This window comes from Oratosquilla oratoria, chromosome 11, assembly GCF_046742065.1.
Source record: "Oratosquilla oratoria isolate Oo_2021 chromosome 11, ASM4674206v1, whole genome shotgun sequence".
Classification (NCBI taxonomy): Eukaryota; Metazoa; Arthropoda; class Malacostraca; order Stomatopoda; family Squillidae; genus Oratosquilla; species Oratosquilla oratoria.
The window spans coordinates 13,504,506-13,525,027 of record NC_134787.1 but is presented as its reverse complement, the minus strand read 5'-3'; the positions used below and the strand labels follow the sequence as shown (position 1 = coordinate 13,525,027).

The 20,522-nt window shown below is 39.0% G+C and overlaps 1 protein-coding gene across 11 annotated transcripts in view; it reads left to right on the top strand.

Annotated features, from left to right (window-relative positions):
- Opa1 (Opa1 mitochondrial dynamin like GTPase) overlaps positions 1-20,522 on the top strand; it is an 87,381-nt gene that overhangs the window by 27,171 nt on the left and 39,688 nt on the right. For 3 of the 11 annotated variants that reach the window (XM_076192303.1, XM_076192300.1, XM_076192302.1), the window contains 3 exons: positions 846-899; positions 9,957-10,037; positions 17,549-17,674. In XM_076192303.1, coding sequence (XP_076048418.1) covers positions 846-899; positions 9,957-10,037; positions 17,549-17,674 — 261 coding nt within the window. The remainder of the gene's footprint in view (positions 1-845; positions 900-9,956; positions 10,038-17,548; positions 17,675-20,522) is intronic. The other 8 variants (XM_076192305.1, XM_076192309.1, XM_076192307.1 and 5 more) reach the window with 3 other exon arrangements.

Sequence of the window (20,522 nt, the reverse complement as noted above, 5' to 3'; positions counted from 1 at the left end):
ATTTTTTTTTTTATATATATATATATATATATATATATATTTTTTTTTTTTTTAACTGACACCAAAGGGACTTTTTTTTTTTATATTATTTCCTAGTTCAAAGCCATGTCCATCACAGTAATGATAAAAAAGGAATAATCTTGAAGATGGTAGCATCAAAAGTTTTGGAAATCTAGGTTATTGCCTCAAATTTATGAATGATATTTTGATGCATCCCAAAGAAATTTCTCCCCTGCATCTCTTATTCTGTATGAGGGGAAGGACAGATGGGTTCGCTGATTAAGTGAAACAGCCTTGCTGTGGACATAGTGTGTCTTGCTACGTTGCTTCTGACCCAGGGCAATGGGTGGGATACAGGGATGACCTGTCATCCACGAGGAGCTAAGATGAGAGGGAGGAAAGGGTGGTGGAGGGGAGTGGAATGAGTTGGAGTAGGTATTTGCCTTTGGCTTGGCTACCTCCCTTATAAGGGGGAAAAAAACCCTTGATATATAGATAGAGATAGGTGATTGGTTCATTAGAATAGGTGCTGTTGGGTAAAGTTTGTTGTTCCTGGCCCCACTTTTTATTTTATTTATTTACTTATTTTGTATCAAACCTCATGTTTATTTGATTATTGCTTGACCCTTGTACAAGATACTTTTATTTGTGCCCCTGATTTTATTTTAGTTATTTACCTTTTGGATCATATAGGAGAGATGGTACACTCGACAACAATCATCTCAAACCATTTCTTTAAAATAGGCAATAAAGTGTGAATAGGGCAACTTGAGACTTCCTTTTGCTCTTTCTCGCGTGGTCATTGGTTGCTGACTAACACCTTTTGTGATTCTCTTCTTCCCCAGGTTTGTTGCACACCTTGTCGGGTGAGGCAACACGTGCTACCCTCGATAGAAGAGGTGTGTAGAATCCAAGATTGGGCTAAGGTTTTGCTAAAGTCAGCATCAAAATTGTCTCTTAGACTGTCAGGTTTCTGAAAAGAAGGGCCTTTGGTGGAGAAAGAGAGAGAGTTAGAACCCGAGGAGGAAGATCAAATAAAACACGGACTCTCACTCACTCACTAGAGCACAGGGACACACCTGATTGCTATTTTATTCCCTCTTACACACACACACACGAACACACCCATCCCTCCCTCCATCCTTCAGTCTTTCTCCTGTTTTTCTACTCTCTCTTTCTCTTTTTCTTTCTCTCTTTATCTCTTTATTTCTCTCTCTTTATTTCTCTTTATCTCTCTCTCTTCATCTCTCTTTATTGCTTTCTCTTTATCTCTATCTCTCTCTTTATCTGTCTTTATCCTCTCTTTTATCTCTCCCTCTTCTCTCTTTATCTCTCTCTATCTCTTTATCTCACTCTTTCTTTATCTCTCCTCCTCCTCCCTCCCTCTCTCCTCCTCCTCCCTCCCCCCTCTCTCTCTCTCTCCCTCCCTCCCTCCCTCCCTCCCTCCCTCCCTCTCTCCCCCTCCCCCTCCCTCCCTCTCTCTCTCTCTCTCTCTCTCTCTCTCTCTCTCTCTCTCTCTCTCTCTCTCTCTCTCTCTCTCTCTCTCTCTCTCTCTCTCTCTCTCTCTCTCTCTCTCTCTCTCTCTCTCTCTCTCTCTCTCTCTCTCTCTCTCTCTCTCTCTCTCTCTCTCTCTCTCTCTCTCTCTCTCTCTCTCTCTCTCTCTCTCTCTCTCTCTCTCTCTCTCTCTCTCTCTCTCTCTCTCTCTCTCTCTCTCTCTCTCTCTCTCTCTCTCACACACTCATTCACTCTCTGTCATAAGTGCACCACATGCACAGACACACACACCAATGGATACACAGAGATAGGATTCCATTAGGTATCACACATACACACTCACAAAAACTATACACAAATTTAAGAGGAAACTAGACACTGCGAGATACAAAGACAGTACACCACGAGCATAGCTCCCCTCCCTGTAAGATATAACTAGGTAAATACACATACATACATACATACATACACACTGTATACATACACACAGTTTGAAATAAGGTAAGTACAGTTGTTTAGTTAAGGAAGCAAAGTTTGCCACAGTCAGGGTGGAGGGAAGACTGGTAAAAAAAATCTCTTTTGGTCTCGTATTTGGATTAGAGGAACCAGTGACTGGTACCTGCATGAGGTGTTCCCATAAGATTGACATCAAGTAGGGTCATCTCCCAGCTGACAGTCTTCAAAATCTGTCAACTTTTTCACTACCATTTAACAGTGCAGCTCTAGAGGGCTGACACCATCCATAGATTAGACCCAAGATCTCTTTCTATCAATCTTGTTTTTCTTTCACCTTTAAACATAGAACAGCTAACAAATGGTGACAGTTCCCCTCCTACCAGTACAAGCTAGTGACATAACAGTTCTGTACTAATACAATCCAAAAATTCCCAGAGAAATCAATTGCAGGACTAGAGGGGTTTTGCCGATTGCTGTGGGGCTGTGGGTTTTCAGTCACTAAAATTCGAGACTGCCATTTTTACATAGAAGTAGAGGTGTGTGAGTGCAGGTGTTGAAGTAGAGGAGGTTGGGATGGTGGGACTGAGTGTGGTGAAATGTCATTGATGGGAAATGATATCAGTGACAGGAGCACTACTGATTTACTCATTCTCTTTAACTCTGAGTAATGATAAACAGAAAACACGATCAAGCCAGCTTACAGGATTCGGGAGTCACTTAGCTCCAACTACAAAGTACAGTGAGACCTCTCATCAACGGACATTAATTAGCTGTCTTTGCGGTGTTTTCACTGTGCGGTGTTTTTGGTGCTGTTGTTTAGTGCGTGCAATCACTATGCCACCCAAAAACCACTCCAAAACACCGAAAACACAGCAAAAACACAGCTAATTAACATCCGTTAATGAGAGGTCTCACTGTATATATGATCAGGATGCCAACGCTGACATCCTTGTATAGCCACTCACGCCTCATGATGCCTATGTAGGCATTGTATGGAAGAGATTAATATCTGTCTATATATACCAAGGGCTTTTTTCCCCTTACATGGGAGATAGCTTAGTCAAAAGGCAAGTACCCATTCCCATACATTCCATTCCCATCCACTCCACTCCCATCCACCACCCTTTCCTCCCTCTCATCTTAGCTCCTCATGGATGACAGGTCATCCCTGTATCCCGCCCACTGCCCTGGGTCAGAAGCAATGCAGCAAGACAGTACACCCACAGCAGATTTAGAAATTATGAAAATGAAGAAAGAACTACTGAGGAAAATACATGATTGGAAAGAAAAGAATAGAAAAGAGGCAGAGAATGATACATACATATACCAAGGCTTTTTTTTCCCCCTTACAAGGGAGGTAGCCAAAAAACAAAGGCATAAAAACCATTCCCACCCACTCCATCCCCAATACACTCCACTCCCCTCCACCCTCTACCTTATCTCTTATCTTGGCACCTCCTGGATGATGGGTCATCCCTGCATCTTGTCCCCTGCCCTGGGTCAGAAGCAGTGTCGCAAGACACAGCACATCCACAGCAAGGCCGCTTCATTTAATCGGCAACCCCCCCTCTCCGTCCCCCTATGCAGAAAAGGAGAAGATGGGGAGAAATCCCTTTGGGCTGCATCAAATTTTTCTCACATATACTACCTCATCCCCCATCCCCCACCCATTCCACCTCATGCATCACTACATCATCCATATACAACCATTCTCTATTCACCAGTCTTCTGTCCTCTACTGTCCTTCCGCAACAGACATTCCTCTCTTCCCCAAAGCCTCTTTTTACCCCATCCATCCATCTCATCTTAGGTTGCCCCCTCATGTTCACTCCTTCCACATCTGCCTTCCATACCTCTTATACTAGTCTTTCTTCACTCATTCTTTCTATGTGTCCAAACCATCCCAATACTCTTTCATCCACCCCATCTCCCAACTCCCTTACAACCCCCGTTCTCCTCCTCATCTCCTCATTTCTCACTCTATCCAGCCATTAACCCCCATTATACTTCTCAGACATCTCATCTCAAACACATTCAAATTCATTCTCTCTTCCTCTCTTATGTTCCATGTTTCTGCCCCATACAGTGCTGTTGGCACAATCACTCCTTCATACAACCTCCTCTTAGCATCCATTCCCAAATGTCTATTTCTTGTTACTCTTTTTAATCCACCAAGGCATTTACTTGCTTCTCTCAATCTACATTCTACTTCCACCACCACTCCTCCCTTTCCTGCAACATTTGCACCCAAGTATCTAAAACTATCCACTTCCTCCAGTCTCTTTCCCTTAATGCTCACTTCCAGTCTGCTGCCACTTTCACCCCATGTAGATCTCATCACCGTACTTTTACCCACGTTTATCTTCAACTTCCTTCTTTCACACACACTCCCAAACTCTGTCACTAACTTCCTCAATCCCTCCTCTGATCTGCCACAAACAACAGCTGGCTCACCTCCCACTTTTCTCTATTTTCTTTAACCATCTCCAATCCCTGACCCACCACCCTTGTATTTACCTCTTGCACCACCCCATCCATGTATAAGTTAAACAGCCAGGGCGACATAACACATCCCTGACGAAGTCCCACCTTTACCTCGAAGCACTCACTCTCTCCATTTCTAATCCTGACACACACTTTACTACTCTCATAAAAACTCTTGACAACTCCTAGAAGCTTTCCTCCTATCCCGTATATCTGCAAAACCTCCCACAGTGCCTTCCTGTCTACCTTGTCATAAGCCTTTTCCAGATCCATGAAAGCCTAAAAAACATCTTTACCTTTTCCCATAGCTTTCTCACATATCTGTCTTACCACAAAATTTGATCTACGCAACCTCTACTTGTCCTACATCCACACTGTTCCTCACCAATTACTCCCTCTGTTCCTCTCCTGATCCTCTCAATCAAGATCCTCCCATAAACCTTCCCAACTACACTTAACAAGCTGATTCGTCTGAAACTACTACACTCACACTTGTCCCCTTTTCCCTTGTAAAGTGGAACTATACAGGCACTCCTCCAGTCCTCCGGCACTCAACCCTCTCTCCAACAAACATTAAATAACCTTACCAGCCATGCCACCATCACTGTACCTCCTTTTTTCAGACATTCTGCATGGCATCCATCCAGACCAGGTGCCTTACCTGCTTTCATCATCTTAACAACTGCCTTCACTTCATCCTTCCTTATTTTATCCTTCATTTTCCTCACTTGTCACAGTCATTTTCTTAGCACTTGCCACTGCAAGTACCTTTCCCTCCCTATCCTCCTTCACATTTAGCAACTCCCTAAAATACTCTGCCCATCTTTCTCTTACTGTCTTCTCTAATAATATATTAATAACATATAGATCTCGTAGAGAAAGGTAGGAGAATAAAGCTCATGACAACCATACAAAACATACACGGGGAGCTAAATTATGGGGCTAGATTTTCTTACTATAATACTAAATGACCTTCCTTAGAGCACTATGCAAAACAAATGATATAGAGATACTGTTTTTGGAAATCTTTATTAAATTGATCAGATAAGCTTAGAAAAATAAAACCCGGAAAAATAGTAAAAGAATAACAAAGAAATTATATAGAATAAATATACCAAAAGGGAAAATAAAGCAAGCCATAAGATAGGGTGTACAATATAGCAATAAATAGGGGGAAAAAAATTCCTTTGCTGGAATGGATTGGTATGTTCTTAGTGATGCTTGTAGTGAAGCTTTCCTTTTTATACAGTGTGTAAACTGTCTAAGATAATGTGTCTAGTTTGTTTAAAGAATAATTAGTTTTATCTTATAGTAACAAATGAATATTTAACCGTTTTACTGGCACACTAGGTCTGAGATAAAAAAAATATTTGTATTGCATTGTAGACATTGTTCACAAAGCTTGTGGTATCTAGGAGGTGCACTGTGAATGTGATGCAGGATTGTCCAGGCACTGCAAAATTATTGAATGCATCATGTACATAATCCTTACTTTTTCAAGTGTTCAAAGACAGCACTGCAGAACTAACAACACAGGTAACCACCAATGATACACCAGTATGAAAACTTCTTCAAGGAGATATTTCAGTTCCAAATGATACCCTTTAACTGTACTGTATATCACATCTTGTCTGTTGCCAGAGATATTTAGGGAGTCAAGACTACTCTCAGAAGACAATGAAAAGTTCACAGTATCACTGAAGGAATTGTCTATATCACTACAGGATGACATTGTCAATTTATATGGCTTAGGTTATACATCATGATATCATCAGAGCTAATACCAAGAGATGGTGCTGTATGCTGTGTTTTAGAATGCAAATTAGCAGACTACAAAAACTGTCATCAAAAACTCACTCAAAAACTACTTTTGAGATAAGATAATTTCTTTTAAACATGGCTGTCATAAAAATAACAATATGAAAGAAAAATGCAGCTGCACATGGTGGTTACCTTTTAAACTCCCCTACTCTCACCTTATGCAGACAACACATTATATCTTTGAGTGACTTGAAGGCCAAACTGAGGGATATTGTTGGTTGACTAGGAGCCATGGATCTTCTGGTAGAGAGACCAAAGGCAGTGGATTGATGATTGATCTTTACTCCTTATTCATACATGGTAGCAGTACAGTGTTTACTCATGCACATGAAACTTAGTTATACATTAATTTTTTAAAGGAATAGAGTTGCTGTTGTTGGTTAGATCATACTGAGTTATGACACAAGTCAATCAGTCTGTTGTCCCAGATCTCTCTTCCTGGGGGACCCATGGCTTTGAGTAAACCATCCATGACTGTTGGATGAGCCCATTAGTCACTTAGTGAAGAGATTTTGTGTAGCTTTTTGGAGTGATTGGACAGTGTAGTAAAATGTGCTATGTATTCTGTGTGGTTGGTGTGTCTAGGGCATTTTATGTTACTAGGCTGGTCCTCTGGTGGTGGAGACAAAAGATAGGTACTTGCAAGTAGAGGTCCTGCACAGTGGACATTAGATGGAATTATCTCCCAACAGTCTCCATGTAAGGAGGTGACAGTTTCCAGACTAGGCTTCAGATGTTTCTCTATCATCTTTGTATTTCTGTCACCTTTTCACATAGGGAGAGCTGACAACTGGTAATGGCTCCCTTCCCCTCTAATTGAGTGCTCTGTATCTTATCCCCTCTCCCTCCCCTTTTTACAAGGGAGAACTATGGCAACAGATTAATACAACTCCACCTCCTTATCATACTATTGTCAGGTCACTACCCCATATTAAAACAGTATGAACACAGAACTGGCATGACAAGATTAAAATGGCCCCAGACTACTCAGAAGACACAGATCATCTTATATTACACTGCCATACACTACTTATCCCTTCCAGACAGCAATACAAAATCTCTTCATTGAATAACCTATGGGGTGAATCAGTGGCCATAGCTACCTTCCTGGGAGCAGTGGGACTCCTGAAAGAGGGAACTGGAGGAATGGGTTGATATAACTCTACCTCTTCAGTATAATGTTGTCTCCAAGGACATGAGTACTGGTTATTGGTGATGAGGTACAATAACAGCATCATTCAAATACAGAGTTGTGTCACTATTGTTCTGATTTTCATTTCCTTTGTTCTGTACCAGAATAGTAGTTGCATATTTCTCTTTTGTGAGAAATAAAACAAGTCAGGTATTAAAACAGCAAGGATGATGATAACAATGAATTGTATCAATCAAATTCCTTGCTATATTCCATTTTGTGACCAGTGACTGAATACCATTAGCAGACAAAGATAGGAGCTTCGAAGTTTATTTTCATATAATCAAAGAATGTTTAGCTTTGTTATTGTTTCTTGTGGAGTAAACAATGAATTTATATGATAAAACTCATTGTACACTATCAGAAAAGGACCTCCTTATCGTGGTCCAGCAAAATGGGCAGTGGAGAGAATCCTCTCCATATTGCCCATTCTCAGAATTGCTCAACTTTATCACTTCCAGTTGGAGGTACAGCTCTGAAGGGCTGAGTTCAGTATCTTTCTCTGTTAGCTTTATCTGTATTTCTACCACATTTTCACATATGAAGAACTGACAACTGATGACTGCTCCATTCCTACTACTTTCTGCTGGTGACAGAAACAATTTCACATAAGTACAACACAGATGCCAGTTCTGTTTCTTTCTACAGACATGTGTGGAAAGGTGCAAAAGCCATTGCTAGTCACTGGGTTTATCACTGAAACATGTGACAACAGTTATTATTATTATTGTTAGCAACAAAAAATTAATACCTGTTTTATGATAGCTATGGAAAGGAGGGTACTGGTAATTTTCAGGAATTCTCTGTTTGTGAGAAATGAAGAGGACCAACTAGTATTGTTGAAACTAGAATACATACATATACCAAGGCTTTTTCCCCCTTCCAAGGGAGGTAGCCAAAAAGGGAAAGGCATAAAAACACTCCCACCCATTTCATCCCTAAATACACTCCACACCCCTCCCACACTTCCTCTCATCTGAGCACCTCCTGGATGACGGGTCATCCCTGCACCCTGCCCACCGCCCTGGGTCAGAAGCAGTGTCGCAAGACACAGTACATCCACAGCGAGGCCGCTTCATTTAATCGGCGACCCCCCCTCTCCGTCCCCCTTTGCAATATAAGGCGAGGACGGGGAGAAATCCCTTCGGGCTGCGTCAAAATTTACTCACACATACTACCCCACCCCCCACTTCCCCGCCCATTCCTCCTCATGCAGTCACAACATCATCCATATACAACCATTCTCCATTCACCTCTGTCTTCCGTCCTCTCCCTTCCTTCCTCAACAGACATTCCCCTCTTCCCCAAAGCCCCCTTCACCCCATCCATCCACCTCATCCTAGGACGTCCCCTCATGTTCACTCCCTCCACATCTGCCTTCCATACCTCTTTTACTAGTCTTTCTTCACTCATTCTTTCCATGTGTCCAAACCATCCTAATATTCTTTCATCAACCCTATCTCCCAAATCCTTTTTCACCCCTGTTCTCCTCCTCACCTCCTCATTTCTCACTCTATCTAGCCTAGTAACCCCCACCATACTTCTCAGACACCTCATCTCAAACACATTCAAACTCCTTCTCTCTTCTTCTCTTATGTTCCATGTTTCTGCCCCATACAGTGCTGTTGGCACAATCACTCCTTCATACAGTCTCCTCTTCGCATCCATTCCCAAATGTCTATTCCTCATTACACTCTTTAAACCACCAAGGCATTTACTCGCTTCTCTCAATCTACATTCTACCTCCACCTTCACTCCACCTTTTCCTGCTACACTTGCACCCAAGTATCTAAAACTATCCACTTCCTCCAGTCGCTCTCCCTTAATGTTCACTTCCAGTCTACTGCCACTTTCACCCCTTGTACATCTCATCACCTTACTTTTACCCACATTTATCTTTAGCTTTCTTCTATCACATACTCTCCCAAACTCTGCCACCAGCTTCCTCAATCCCTCCTCTGACCCTGCCACAAGCGCAGTGTCGTCCGCAAACAACAGCTGGCTCACCTCCCACTTTTCTCCATTTTCTTTAACCATCTCCAATCCCTGACTCACTACCCTAGCATTCACCTAGAATAAGAAACAAGAAATAACCTTTTGTGGAAATGTTTACTGAGTTTGTGGCATAATGCCTTGTTGTGTCCAGTGCTGGGCTGCCACATGTATCTGTAAGCACTTAATTGACATTGGTATCAATGCATTGTTGTACCATTTGAGAGGGAAATTAAGTTGTATTCTGAAATCTATAATACGTAGTGCCCTGGGAGTATAACCCCTGAATTGTGGTACACTGTACATTGTGTGAATAGTAGAATTTGTTAGATTTTTGCTGTTGCCGTGAACATGAATTATTGCTTGCTTGTTAATCTTGAATTCTGCACACTTACTTATTTACACCATTGTAGAGATGGAAGTCTGCATATTACTTTAATAACATTTTTATAGAGATGACATTCATCGTAAATTATAACTTCCAGTTTTCACCAGAAATTTGTTTTTCATTTTGCAGATAGTGCAAGTGATTTGATGCAACATGCCCTTTCTTTTTCGGCCATGGGTTCTGCTGCGGAAAAAGAAAGGGAAAAAGCAGGTAAGTTATTTATTGTTATCTTGTATTTATTTCACTGTAATGTGATTGATATGAGTAATTGATGTTCATCTTCATAATTGTTTTAGAATCTGAGCATGGTAATCACTTTGGCTTATTTGTGTATCTACTTTCATTATTGAAGTTATTTATGTCATTATTTCTTGACTTTCTGTATATGCATGCCAGTAAGTTGTTGTTAGTAGCACAGTGTTGCTGTACTTTATTGTATAATTATTTCTAATTTTTCCTCATTTATCCTTTTATTGTACATTCAGCTTTGCAGAGGATGTGGCTTATCCAAGGTTTCCAAATGTATCACAGAAACTGAAGTAGCATGCACTGATGCCTTCACCTGTGCAGTATATGAATTAATACTGACTGACATACTGTGCTTGTAGTCATTCTTGTGGTAATGGAGACATAATTCACAGAAACATAATTTTCTTTTTCAAACAGTTATATCAATTCTGAGGTGAAAGGGGTGGTTAAATTGGTTTTAATTTTGCATGATGTTGGTGTCAGGTATATGACTACTTTTTTAAGACGAGGACCTGACAACCAATTACTGTTCTGAAGTATGCATGTGTGATCAAAAAGGATATAGTAGGTGGGATCAGAGGTTTTTGTAGATGATCAGTACAGCTCATGATATCCCAGGAATATTAATATGCATGCTTGTCTGGTAAGTGGAAATGAGAGCTACCAATGGAAACTAGGTTCAAGGGACATTATTAGATTTCCATCAAACATCAACTGAGAAGGCAGTGTTTTTCACACGAGACATTCACAGACAATTATGTGAGCATATGTAGTCATGTGATTGAACCTTGGTTACTTGATTGTCTGAATAATGCCTTGTAAGAAGCAAGACTGGTTAAACATTGCATTCGTAGTGCATCATTCCAGAGAACATGAAAGGTAAGATTGTAATAATTTAACTTGTTTAAAAAAAAAAAAAAAGCAGGATTTTTTGTGTACAGAATCACTGTTTTCAGTAACTGATAATTACACTTTAAGTTGTACTATATATAGAGTAGCTACAGAATTCTTTTATTTATTCCAGAACAACTGATTAATTAGAAAAAGAATAAGAAACTGGCTTATAACAATAATTATATATCATTGAATGGATAGCTTTTGTTTTATTATTCAGAATTAGTTTAGGTCCTAATGAGGAAGTGTGACCTGTATTTTAACCAGTGAAGTATGTTGTCATAGTTAAGGTGTCATGAAAGGATTTTGGAAAAATTTAATTTTTCTAGAGCAGAGTTGGCAAACCAGTTGGCATTATTTCCATTTGTTTTGCTAGACTTTGCATGCAAACTAAGTATAAATGTTTAATGTGAATGAGAAGACTGATATGTTTTTTTTTTAATGATATTGTTAATGTGTTCACTGTAGATGGTAGAGAAATGGAATTAAGTTTCAGTAAAGTGTGTATCTAAATATTTGTTCACATAGCTCAATGAGTGAGATCGAGAACATATTCAAGTACACTTGACCACCCATTTAATGGACCCCCATGTAATAGATCCTCAGTTTAGCGGACAGAAAATCCTGACTATTATAGAGCTGGATGATGACCCAATCATCTGTTGCTGTGTACACTTGTTTGATCCAAGTCATTAATTCACTGTTGCGCGATACTTTACAGTGATACATCAACCCATGCCTGCACCATGCTGCCCAATAAAGAACTTTATTTCTCTTCATTTATTTCATATTTACCTATTTATGTGTTAAAACTAATCAATAATACAAATTACAATATTATTTCCAGGCACAGTAAAAGAAACATACATACATACATACATATACCAAGGCTTTTTTCCCCCTTACCAGGGGGGTAGCCAAAAAGGACAAGTAAAAGACAAGTAAAGACAAGGACAAGTAAAAGAAACAAATAAATGTAAAACATACCATATTGCCAACAACTGTCATTTGTCTGTTATTTACCGATCTGGTCTGTTCTGTTTACATTTGGCAGAAATGGACCTTATACACATTTGTCCGTTAAATGGAGGGTCAAGTGTAATCACAAGTCATTCCAGTACAGCTTGAAAACTAGATTTATTTAGATAGTCCCACTACAAACTGGATCTAGAACTTGAACTCATAGCACCAAAGAGAATTAACTGGATATGCCATCAGCATATTCACAGCTTAGATGCCTCAGTCATTAGGTTGTACTTAATTCAGAAGTTTCCAACTTCATATCAAAACTTTTGATGTTTCTGTGCAGGCTGTTTATTAAGCATGGTGTTGGCTTCTTCCCTGTTTGTGTTTACCAGTTTCTTGCAAGCCTCTGGAGGAGAGCAGGAGTTCCTCCCACTATCTAAGCATTCCATTTGATTAGACATATGTGGTTAGTTCTGATGCATTAAGTTTCATAAACTTAGAGGTTGAAAATTTCTCTCTCTCTCTCTCTCTCTCTCTCCTGTCCTTTCCTCTATCCCTCTCTATCCCTCTCTCTTCTCTCTCCTTTCCTCTCCTCTCCCCCTCTCTATCCCTCTCTCCTCTCTCTCTCTCTCTCTCTCTCTCTCTCTCTCTCTCTCTCTCTCTCTCTCTCTCTCTCTCTCCTGTCCTTTCCTCTATCCCTCTCTATCCCTCTCTCTTCTCTCTCCTTTCCTCTCCTCTCCCCCTCTCTATCCCTCTCTATCCCTCTCTCTTCTCTCTCCTTTCCTCTCCTCTCCCCCTCTCTATCCCTCTCTCTTCTCTCTCTCTCTCTCTCTCTGTCTCTGTCTCCTCTCTTTCCCTCTCACCCTGTATATTTATCTCTCTCTCTCTCTCTCTCTCTCTCATCTATATTCAACATAGTAGCTCATAAGTTGCTATCAGTCACTCAGTGAAATACTGTGATTGTCATGACTGGCTTAGATATAGGAGTCAGTAATCCTAACCACAAGTTGATCATCTTTACAACAATAGTCATAAATGATCAAATTCTTGATGAAATGAAATCTTGAGTCCATGAAATGCATGTGCATAGCTTTGATAAACTTTGCTGAGAGGACCTTAAAAAGTGATTGGTTTGGAGTTTTTTTTATTGTAGGCAAATATATATATATATGTATATACATTTTTAATAAGATTAAAAAAATGGAATGTTAGTGGGAAATGCACTTTTACTTCTTTCACTACACTCTGTGAACCAAATTACACTTTTACTTTTCTGTGTTGCTTTTGTGCTTTATTTTACTTGGCAGTGACTATGTGCATTTTAGAGAGGGATACAGTGATGAAATTGCCAAAGGGATATTTTAGTAGTAGTTTTATATATGAAAGGATTTGATTTGCAAAAAAGTTAAGTCATAATTGATTAGGATGAAAATATAGCAAGTTATTTTTGTACATTGAATTCACATTTATTTTTGTAACAATGGACATGACCTATTGTCAGGTGAGTAACAGTCGTGGAGTTATTTTTGAGTTTGTTGATAAAGGAAAGATCCCAGAATTAGCTCAAGTTCCTAGTACACTGGTCAAAAGCCATTTGAAGTTATTTTGGGAAGTACTTGAATAGTGACAAGGACTGGGTTTTCCTGAAAATTAATATCAATGTCCATGTGAACAAGTTGCATAAACGCTGCAAAAGAAACATGGACTGGAAGTGAAGCGTTTATTCCTGACGTTTCGTCTATTCACTTTCTTAAAGGAATGATCATACCGGATCATGCAGAGTTTATATACACACTTGGTGGCTCAAGGGGGTATACAAGCATAGAACGCTGTGTTCTGATTGGCAAACTGAGACAGCCAATCATGAAGCACTATGCCTGCTGAGAATTTAGCCCAAGTGAAGCTACCAGCCATGTTTCCTTTGCAGTGTTTATGCAACTGGGTTTTCCTGTTTTTTGTTGTATATCTATAAATGTATCAGTGTGCTGCAAAAGAGTGCTAGGAAATAATTAGCATGACTAGACCATTTTGTGATTTTCCTTTTTTTTGGGTCCTCACTTCTGTCATTTGACCAACTTACCAGGTATGACAGTTTTTCAGGCAGCATTCCTATGTGGCTGTTATCTTAGCTTTGCATAACTATGAGTTTATATTTTAAAAGCTTGTGTTTTCCATGATATTCATCTGAGTTTTAACTCATTTTAACCACCCCTTAACTAAATGAAATGTTTTTGCCTTAGCCAGAACAAAATTCTTAGTATATAATTGGGTTGAAGATATGAAAATAATGCTGATCTTCCATATTCAGTATATCTCTTTCTCTCTCTTTCTTTATGATCTTGCTATATTCGACAAAGTAGCTCATAAAATGTTTTGTCACTAATTGAAACACTGCGATTTGTATGACTGTTGAATAAACTTTTCTTGGTTTATTAGACAGAGTAGAATCATAAAAGTATGTCAGTGGGTTTAGGTGGTTTTTCATCTGTCTTAACTTTTTTTTGTTTTTTTTAACATTTCATGTAGATTCTATTGCTGTTGCTTTGTTGGTTTTGTAACAGCCATATTCAAAAAACAATGACATACTTGATATATCTTATATAATTCCAAGCGACATAATTTTGCACTATTTTGTAATATATTTTAGATGTACAAGGATTTTGTTCTAATCCGTACCAGATTCAACTTAGCAGTAAAAGGATGATTTAGTAAACATTTACATTTTTATTAAATATTCACTGCATATTGTAATCAATTTGAGGCCTTTAAGGATTTTGCTATAAAAAGGCCAATAATTTTCTTTTGATTTGAAATTTCTGCGAAGTAAGGAATGAATGAAACGTCTCATTTAGATAAAGAAAATGAGAAGCCTATGCCAGGTGGAGTGTAACTGTGGCTGAAGTTTTCACCTTTGCCCTCTGTGTTTGAAGTGTTGGGGCAGGTGACAGTCACTGCTAGGAATTTAAGAGAAATGTGGGAATCAAGTCTACAACTAAGCAAATGTGAGGCCAGCACGCTTCCAATTATGCCTTCACTTCACATTTAAGTTAGACAGTCTTGATTAGTTTCACCTCCCTCTCCATCTTTTGCTCTTCCTCTTTTCTTCTGTCTCTTTCCCTCTTTCTCTTGCCATCTCTCTCTCTCTCTCTCCCTATCTCCGTCTCTTGCTCTCTTTCCCTTGCTTTCTCTCTCTCTTCTTTTTTCTTCTTCTCTCTCTCTCTTTCTCTATCTCTCTCTTTCATTTTTGTGGTATGTAATGAAAAATGACAGAACACAAAATAGAACTGAAGCATCACTGGTCATTGAATGCCAGTATAGACCTCGTAGATTTATATTCATATTTGCTGAGGTGGGAGGATTTATCAATGATCTACAAAGGATTAAACAGAAGGATGAGAAAAACCATGGAAACAGCACAAATATATGTGGCCAGTAATAGAGAAGGTCTTCTTTTCTGGGCAGTTAGTAATAGAAATAACTGAGAAATGGAATGAGGCACAGGGATGGAGGGAACTGGTACAGGGGCCAGTGAGATGAACTGTGGTTCAGTCTTCTATATCATCTTTGAAGAAGGGTTTATGCCCAAAGTCTTATGTGTATAGAAACTTGTTAAGCTCCTCTGAGTTCTTTCCTTCTACCCCTATCTTAAATATATATGTATACATATATATATATATATATATATATATATATATATGTGTGTGTGTATATATGATATATATATATATATATATATGAATATATATATGTGTGTGTGTGTGTGTATATATATATATATATATATATATATATATATATATCCCATCTAGGGTATTGGTTGTATGTTATTGTGAGGTTAAAATCTGCTCAGTAGCATGCAGCTGATACTTTAGGGTCTTTTTGGGGTACCCCTATAGACCAGAGCCACACATCATTTTGTGTGTGATAGAGGAAGTCTCTATTCATAGAGAAGTGATTCTATTTTATGATACTGTAAATATCCCTCTGTTATGCTGTCTCCCCATTCTTCTTACTGTCCTGTACCACTTCTCTGAATATACATTTCCTTTTTTTCTGAACCCTGTGGTAGGGGAGAAAGAATACTCTCACCGAGTGTTCCCACTTGAGTTGTAAAAGGCGACAAAAACTGGACTGGGATAGAACTAGGCATCCTGCTCTTTAGCCCCAAAGAGGACATTCCTAAAAAAAAAGTAAAGGCATAAGAGGGTCTGGGAGTTTTCCAACCAGAACCCTAAGGTTTGGGTCTTTAATTGTGTATGGGTGTGGTACAGATGGGGGTAAAAAGGAAGAGATAGGCAGTATGTTTGTGAGAAGAAAGATGGATGTGTCAGCGTTGAGTGAATCTAAGTTGAAAGGAAGGGGCGAGTGTGAGTTTGGGAGTGTAGTGGAGAGGTTGTCAGGAGTGAAGAGAGGATGAGGGAGAGAAGGGTAAGCTATATTAGTAAATGAAGAGATAGGTAAGTGTTTGGTGGAATGGAAGGACTTTCTTCAAGGTTAATGTGGATGAGGATGAAACTGGGAAAGGAAATATGGGCCATTGTAAATTCATATGGGCATGGTGGTGAGAAGAGTGTAGAGGAAAGGAAGGCTTTTTGGATAGATTTAAATGAGTGCATAGAGGATGAGATGGATGGAAGGGGTAAGACGGGCATTGGGAAAGAGGGAGATGTCTGTTGAGGAAGGAGGGGAGGAGACAGAAGATAGGGATGAGTGGAGAAGGGTTTGTATAGATGATGCTGTGATGCATGGCAGGGAGTGGGTGGGGGATGGGGGGATGTCAGAGAGTGTGTGAGTGATATTCTAATGCAGCCTGAAGGGATTTCTCCCCATTTTCTTCTGCATGAGGGGATGTAGGGAGGGTTGCCGATTAAATGCAGTAGCATTACTGTGGATGTGCGCCTTGCTGCATTGCTTCTGACCCAGGGCAGTGGGCGAGATGCAGGGATGACCTGTCATCCAGGAGGATCCAAGAAAAGAGGGAGAGAGGGGTGGTGAATATGGGAGTGGAGTATGTGCAGATGAAGTGGGTAGGAGTGGATTTCTAACCTTGGTATATTGTATGTATTTCAATGGTAACCTCCATTGAAGAATTTTAAATGGAACATAACGCTGTCAGCTGATTTAGATTTTGATTGCTATAGGATTAGTGATATTGTTAACTATAAATGCACAAATATCTCATAGTTGATTTTTAACTGTATTACTTAAGTATGAGAAAAAGTAATATTGTTCAGTAATTATATTGTTAATGAAGCTAGTGAAGACTACATTAATTCACAGATCCCAAATTATTTTGCCTTTGAGGACTAGTTAATCATTTGCAGAATAGTGTATGGACAAAAATAGTGTATGTTTAAGAATATATGAATACATACTGTCACATTTGAGGAAAATTAAGATACAGTGAAACTTTGAAGAATATTCATTGTAAAATGATTGAGTGATCTTTATTGTTCTTAAATATATGAAGGGAATGAGTGGGAGATGAAAAATTATTTTGTATCTTTATTTTGTAGTTATTGATGCTGACAGACTTACTTCCTTTATAAACATCACCCAATTTGGAAACTAACATTCTGTATAGGCTATCCTCGTCTCTACATAATTTACAGAGTTGCTGAGGATTCGATTAAGTCAGGTGGAAGCGGAAATGCAAGAACAGAAAGAAAATCTTCAGAAGGAAGTCTCTTCCCTGAGTCGAGAAAATAATGAACTCAGAAAAAAAGTAGAATTGCATGGTCAGTGTTTTAGTATAAGAAAAGATATGTAGGCTTTAGAATACTAATCTTTATTAATCTTTCTCTATTTCTTAAGGACAATCATTACAAAGGGTATTATTATTATTATTTTTTATTTATTTTATTTGTTAACTTGTTTATATAGTTATTATTATGATTATTATTATTGTTATAATTATTGTTTTTATAATGGTTATTGTTGTTATTATTACTGATGCAGTTGGTGAGACTGAATTATAAGGGTATTTGAGAGAAGGAAGTCTTGTGTGAATGTGGACAAAAGGTATTTACCTAATTGTATATATTTGATTGTAGTACATGAGAGGGACCAACAATGGGTACATGCACAAGACAGTCCTGTAAGAAGGATGTCAAAAAGAGTAATTTCCTTGCCTCATATCTTCAAACCCTGTCATCTTCCTCATTTCTATTTGGAGGTGCAGCCCCAAGAGGCTGACCCTTGGTTCAATATCTCTCATCTTTATCTGTATTTCCACCACATATAAACACCATAAGAGCTGACAACCAGCAGCTGCTTCCCTCTTTCTGCTTCATTTAGCTGGTGACATATACAGGTGTGGACTAATACAAAGCAGACATCAGTCCAAAGTTTCTTCTCATAGAGATCACTGGGAGGGTCTGACACGTGGTCTACGAAGTTCATTCCCATGACCTCATGATGTCTTCCTTTCCCAAACCAAGAGATCCTTCTTATCAATTTTGTCTTCTCATTTTAGTGATCAGAACAATGCAATCAAGTTGACCCTTGTTTTTTTATTCATCAAAAGATGGCAGGTCTATTGCTTCTAGTTTCTCCTTGTATGAATTATGTGCAATACTTGGAATCATTTTAGTTGTTGCTCTTTTATTCTATCAAGCTTTTACACATTTCACTTTATTTGGCGACCATTCCAGTCAAGGGCAAATTAGACTGCCAATGAAGTTTCTCATCATCTCTTCATCCACAAAATGAAAACCCGCTTTTACACTCTTTAGTAATCCATGTGTCATCTACAGCCTTACTTATACATTTATCAGGTGATAAGTTATCTCATTTCGTCACTCCCAGATCCTTCTCTATTCCCTTTCTACTCTCTCCATTGAATAACTTAATGACGGTCTTTTTGAGTTATTTCCCATTTCCAATACTTTGCATTTTCTGCAATTGAAGTTCATTTTCCATTCTTGACTCTTAAGCATATATACTGTCTAGCTTTTTTTGCAACAACTTACATTCCTCCTCATTTTTCAGTTGTCTCGTGAACTTTGCAGCATCTTCAAACATGTTGGTGTCTTTTGTACCTTCCTTCATGTCATTTGTGTAATTAAGGAACATTACAGGTGATAGAAGTGACCCTTGTGGGACTATGCTAATCACTGTCTTCCATCCTGACATTTTACCCTCTATCACTCTCTTTCAAATGATCTTCCATCCATTCAAATAGTATTTCTTATTACTTCATTATGCTTCAGTTTCCTTTGTAGTTGATTTTAGGAGACCTTGTTAAAGGCCTTCTCTAGATAAAGGTTCTAAAAATCTACTGGCACTGGTACTGGTACCTATATGCAAATGTCATGATGAATGGGACAGCAAGCTACAATGACATTTTTGTACATAATGAAGAGGTGACCTGGACCTTCTACCCACTGCCTATTCAGGAAAATATAAATAGTACCAAAACTAGTTCATAAAACAGTAACAAAAATTATAAAACACTCGTGATTTTTTGCTTATAGGCCTATCTTTTTTCTTAATTTTTCAAGCTTGTGTAAGAGGTTATGTTTAGAATGACTGCCCACACTATACAAAGCCTCCTTGAATTTTGCAGTGGTTGAAATGTCCTAATTTCCCTTACAAACCCTGGACATTTGCTCAGAGGCTCTGTCTGATATTATCATTTCCACTTCTTTCTCCCACAACCAAACAGTTACAGTCTTTGCTGAGTGGCAGCAGATAGAAGGGGTGTGTGTGGCTTCATCCTGAATTCTTATTCCTGTGCCCAAGCCATGGAGCCAGTTATGTATCCAATAATATATGCAATAATAATGCAGTAAGGGAGAGACTGGTTTTGAGGTCAAATGCTTGAAATTTATTATATTATAAGAATGCTCGCTGGCCAAACAGGTCAGAGCATCACTATTTGCAATGGTGGTTGAGGTGATGGCAGTTTAAACTCTGCCTCCAGTGAGTTGGACCAAGGGTATGGTTTGTTAAATTCCATGCTACAAGGTCCTCTGTAAGGGGCACCATCCTAGCCTCCTGATAGGGGGAATTTGTGATGTTAAACCAAATCATTATGAGAATGAATGCAGTGAAAAATATGGGTGTTAGGCTGAGAATATGGGAGTGAAAAAAGCTGTTGGATAAGGTCAAAACTGAATGCTGAGCTTGTTTGGGCATATGGAAAGAATGAAGAAAGGAAGATTAGCCAAGAAAGTATGGAAACCAGAAGTGAGCTTGTCTAGAAGACTGAATGAGATGGATGGAGTGAAGGGGGCTTGGGATTCACTTAGGTTTGTTGAACAGGGAAGAGAGTATAAAAGATAAGAGTGTGTAGAAAGAAAATGCAAAAGGATGATGTCGTCCAAAGAATTGTTCTTGTTCTATGCTTCATAATTAATTTTGAGTGGATTGGGAGGGGAGTCACCATGTAGTGAAGAAGTGGAAGTAGGCTAACTCCAACTGTCAGTTCCTGCTGTGTAAGTGATATCTTACTGCATTGCTTTTGACCCAAGCAGTGTAGTGGGGGATAGAGTAGCCTTCTATCTTCAGAGTACAGAGATAGGAGAAGTAATTTATTGGGCTTTATTTGTTCATGGTGCAGATGTGTGCATTGAATAGGCCGTC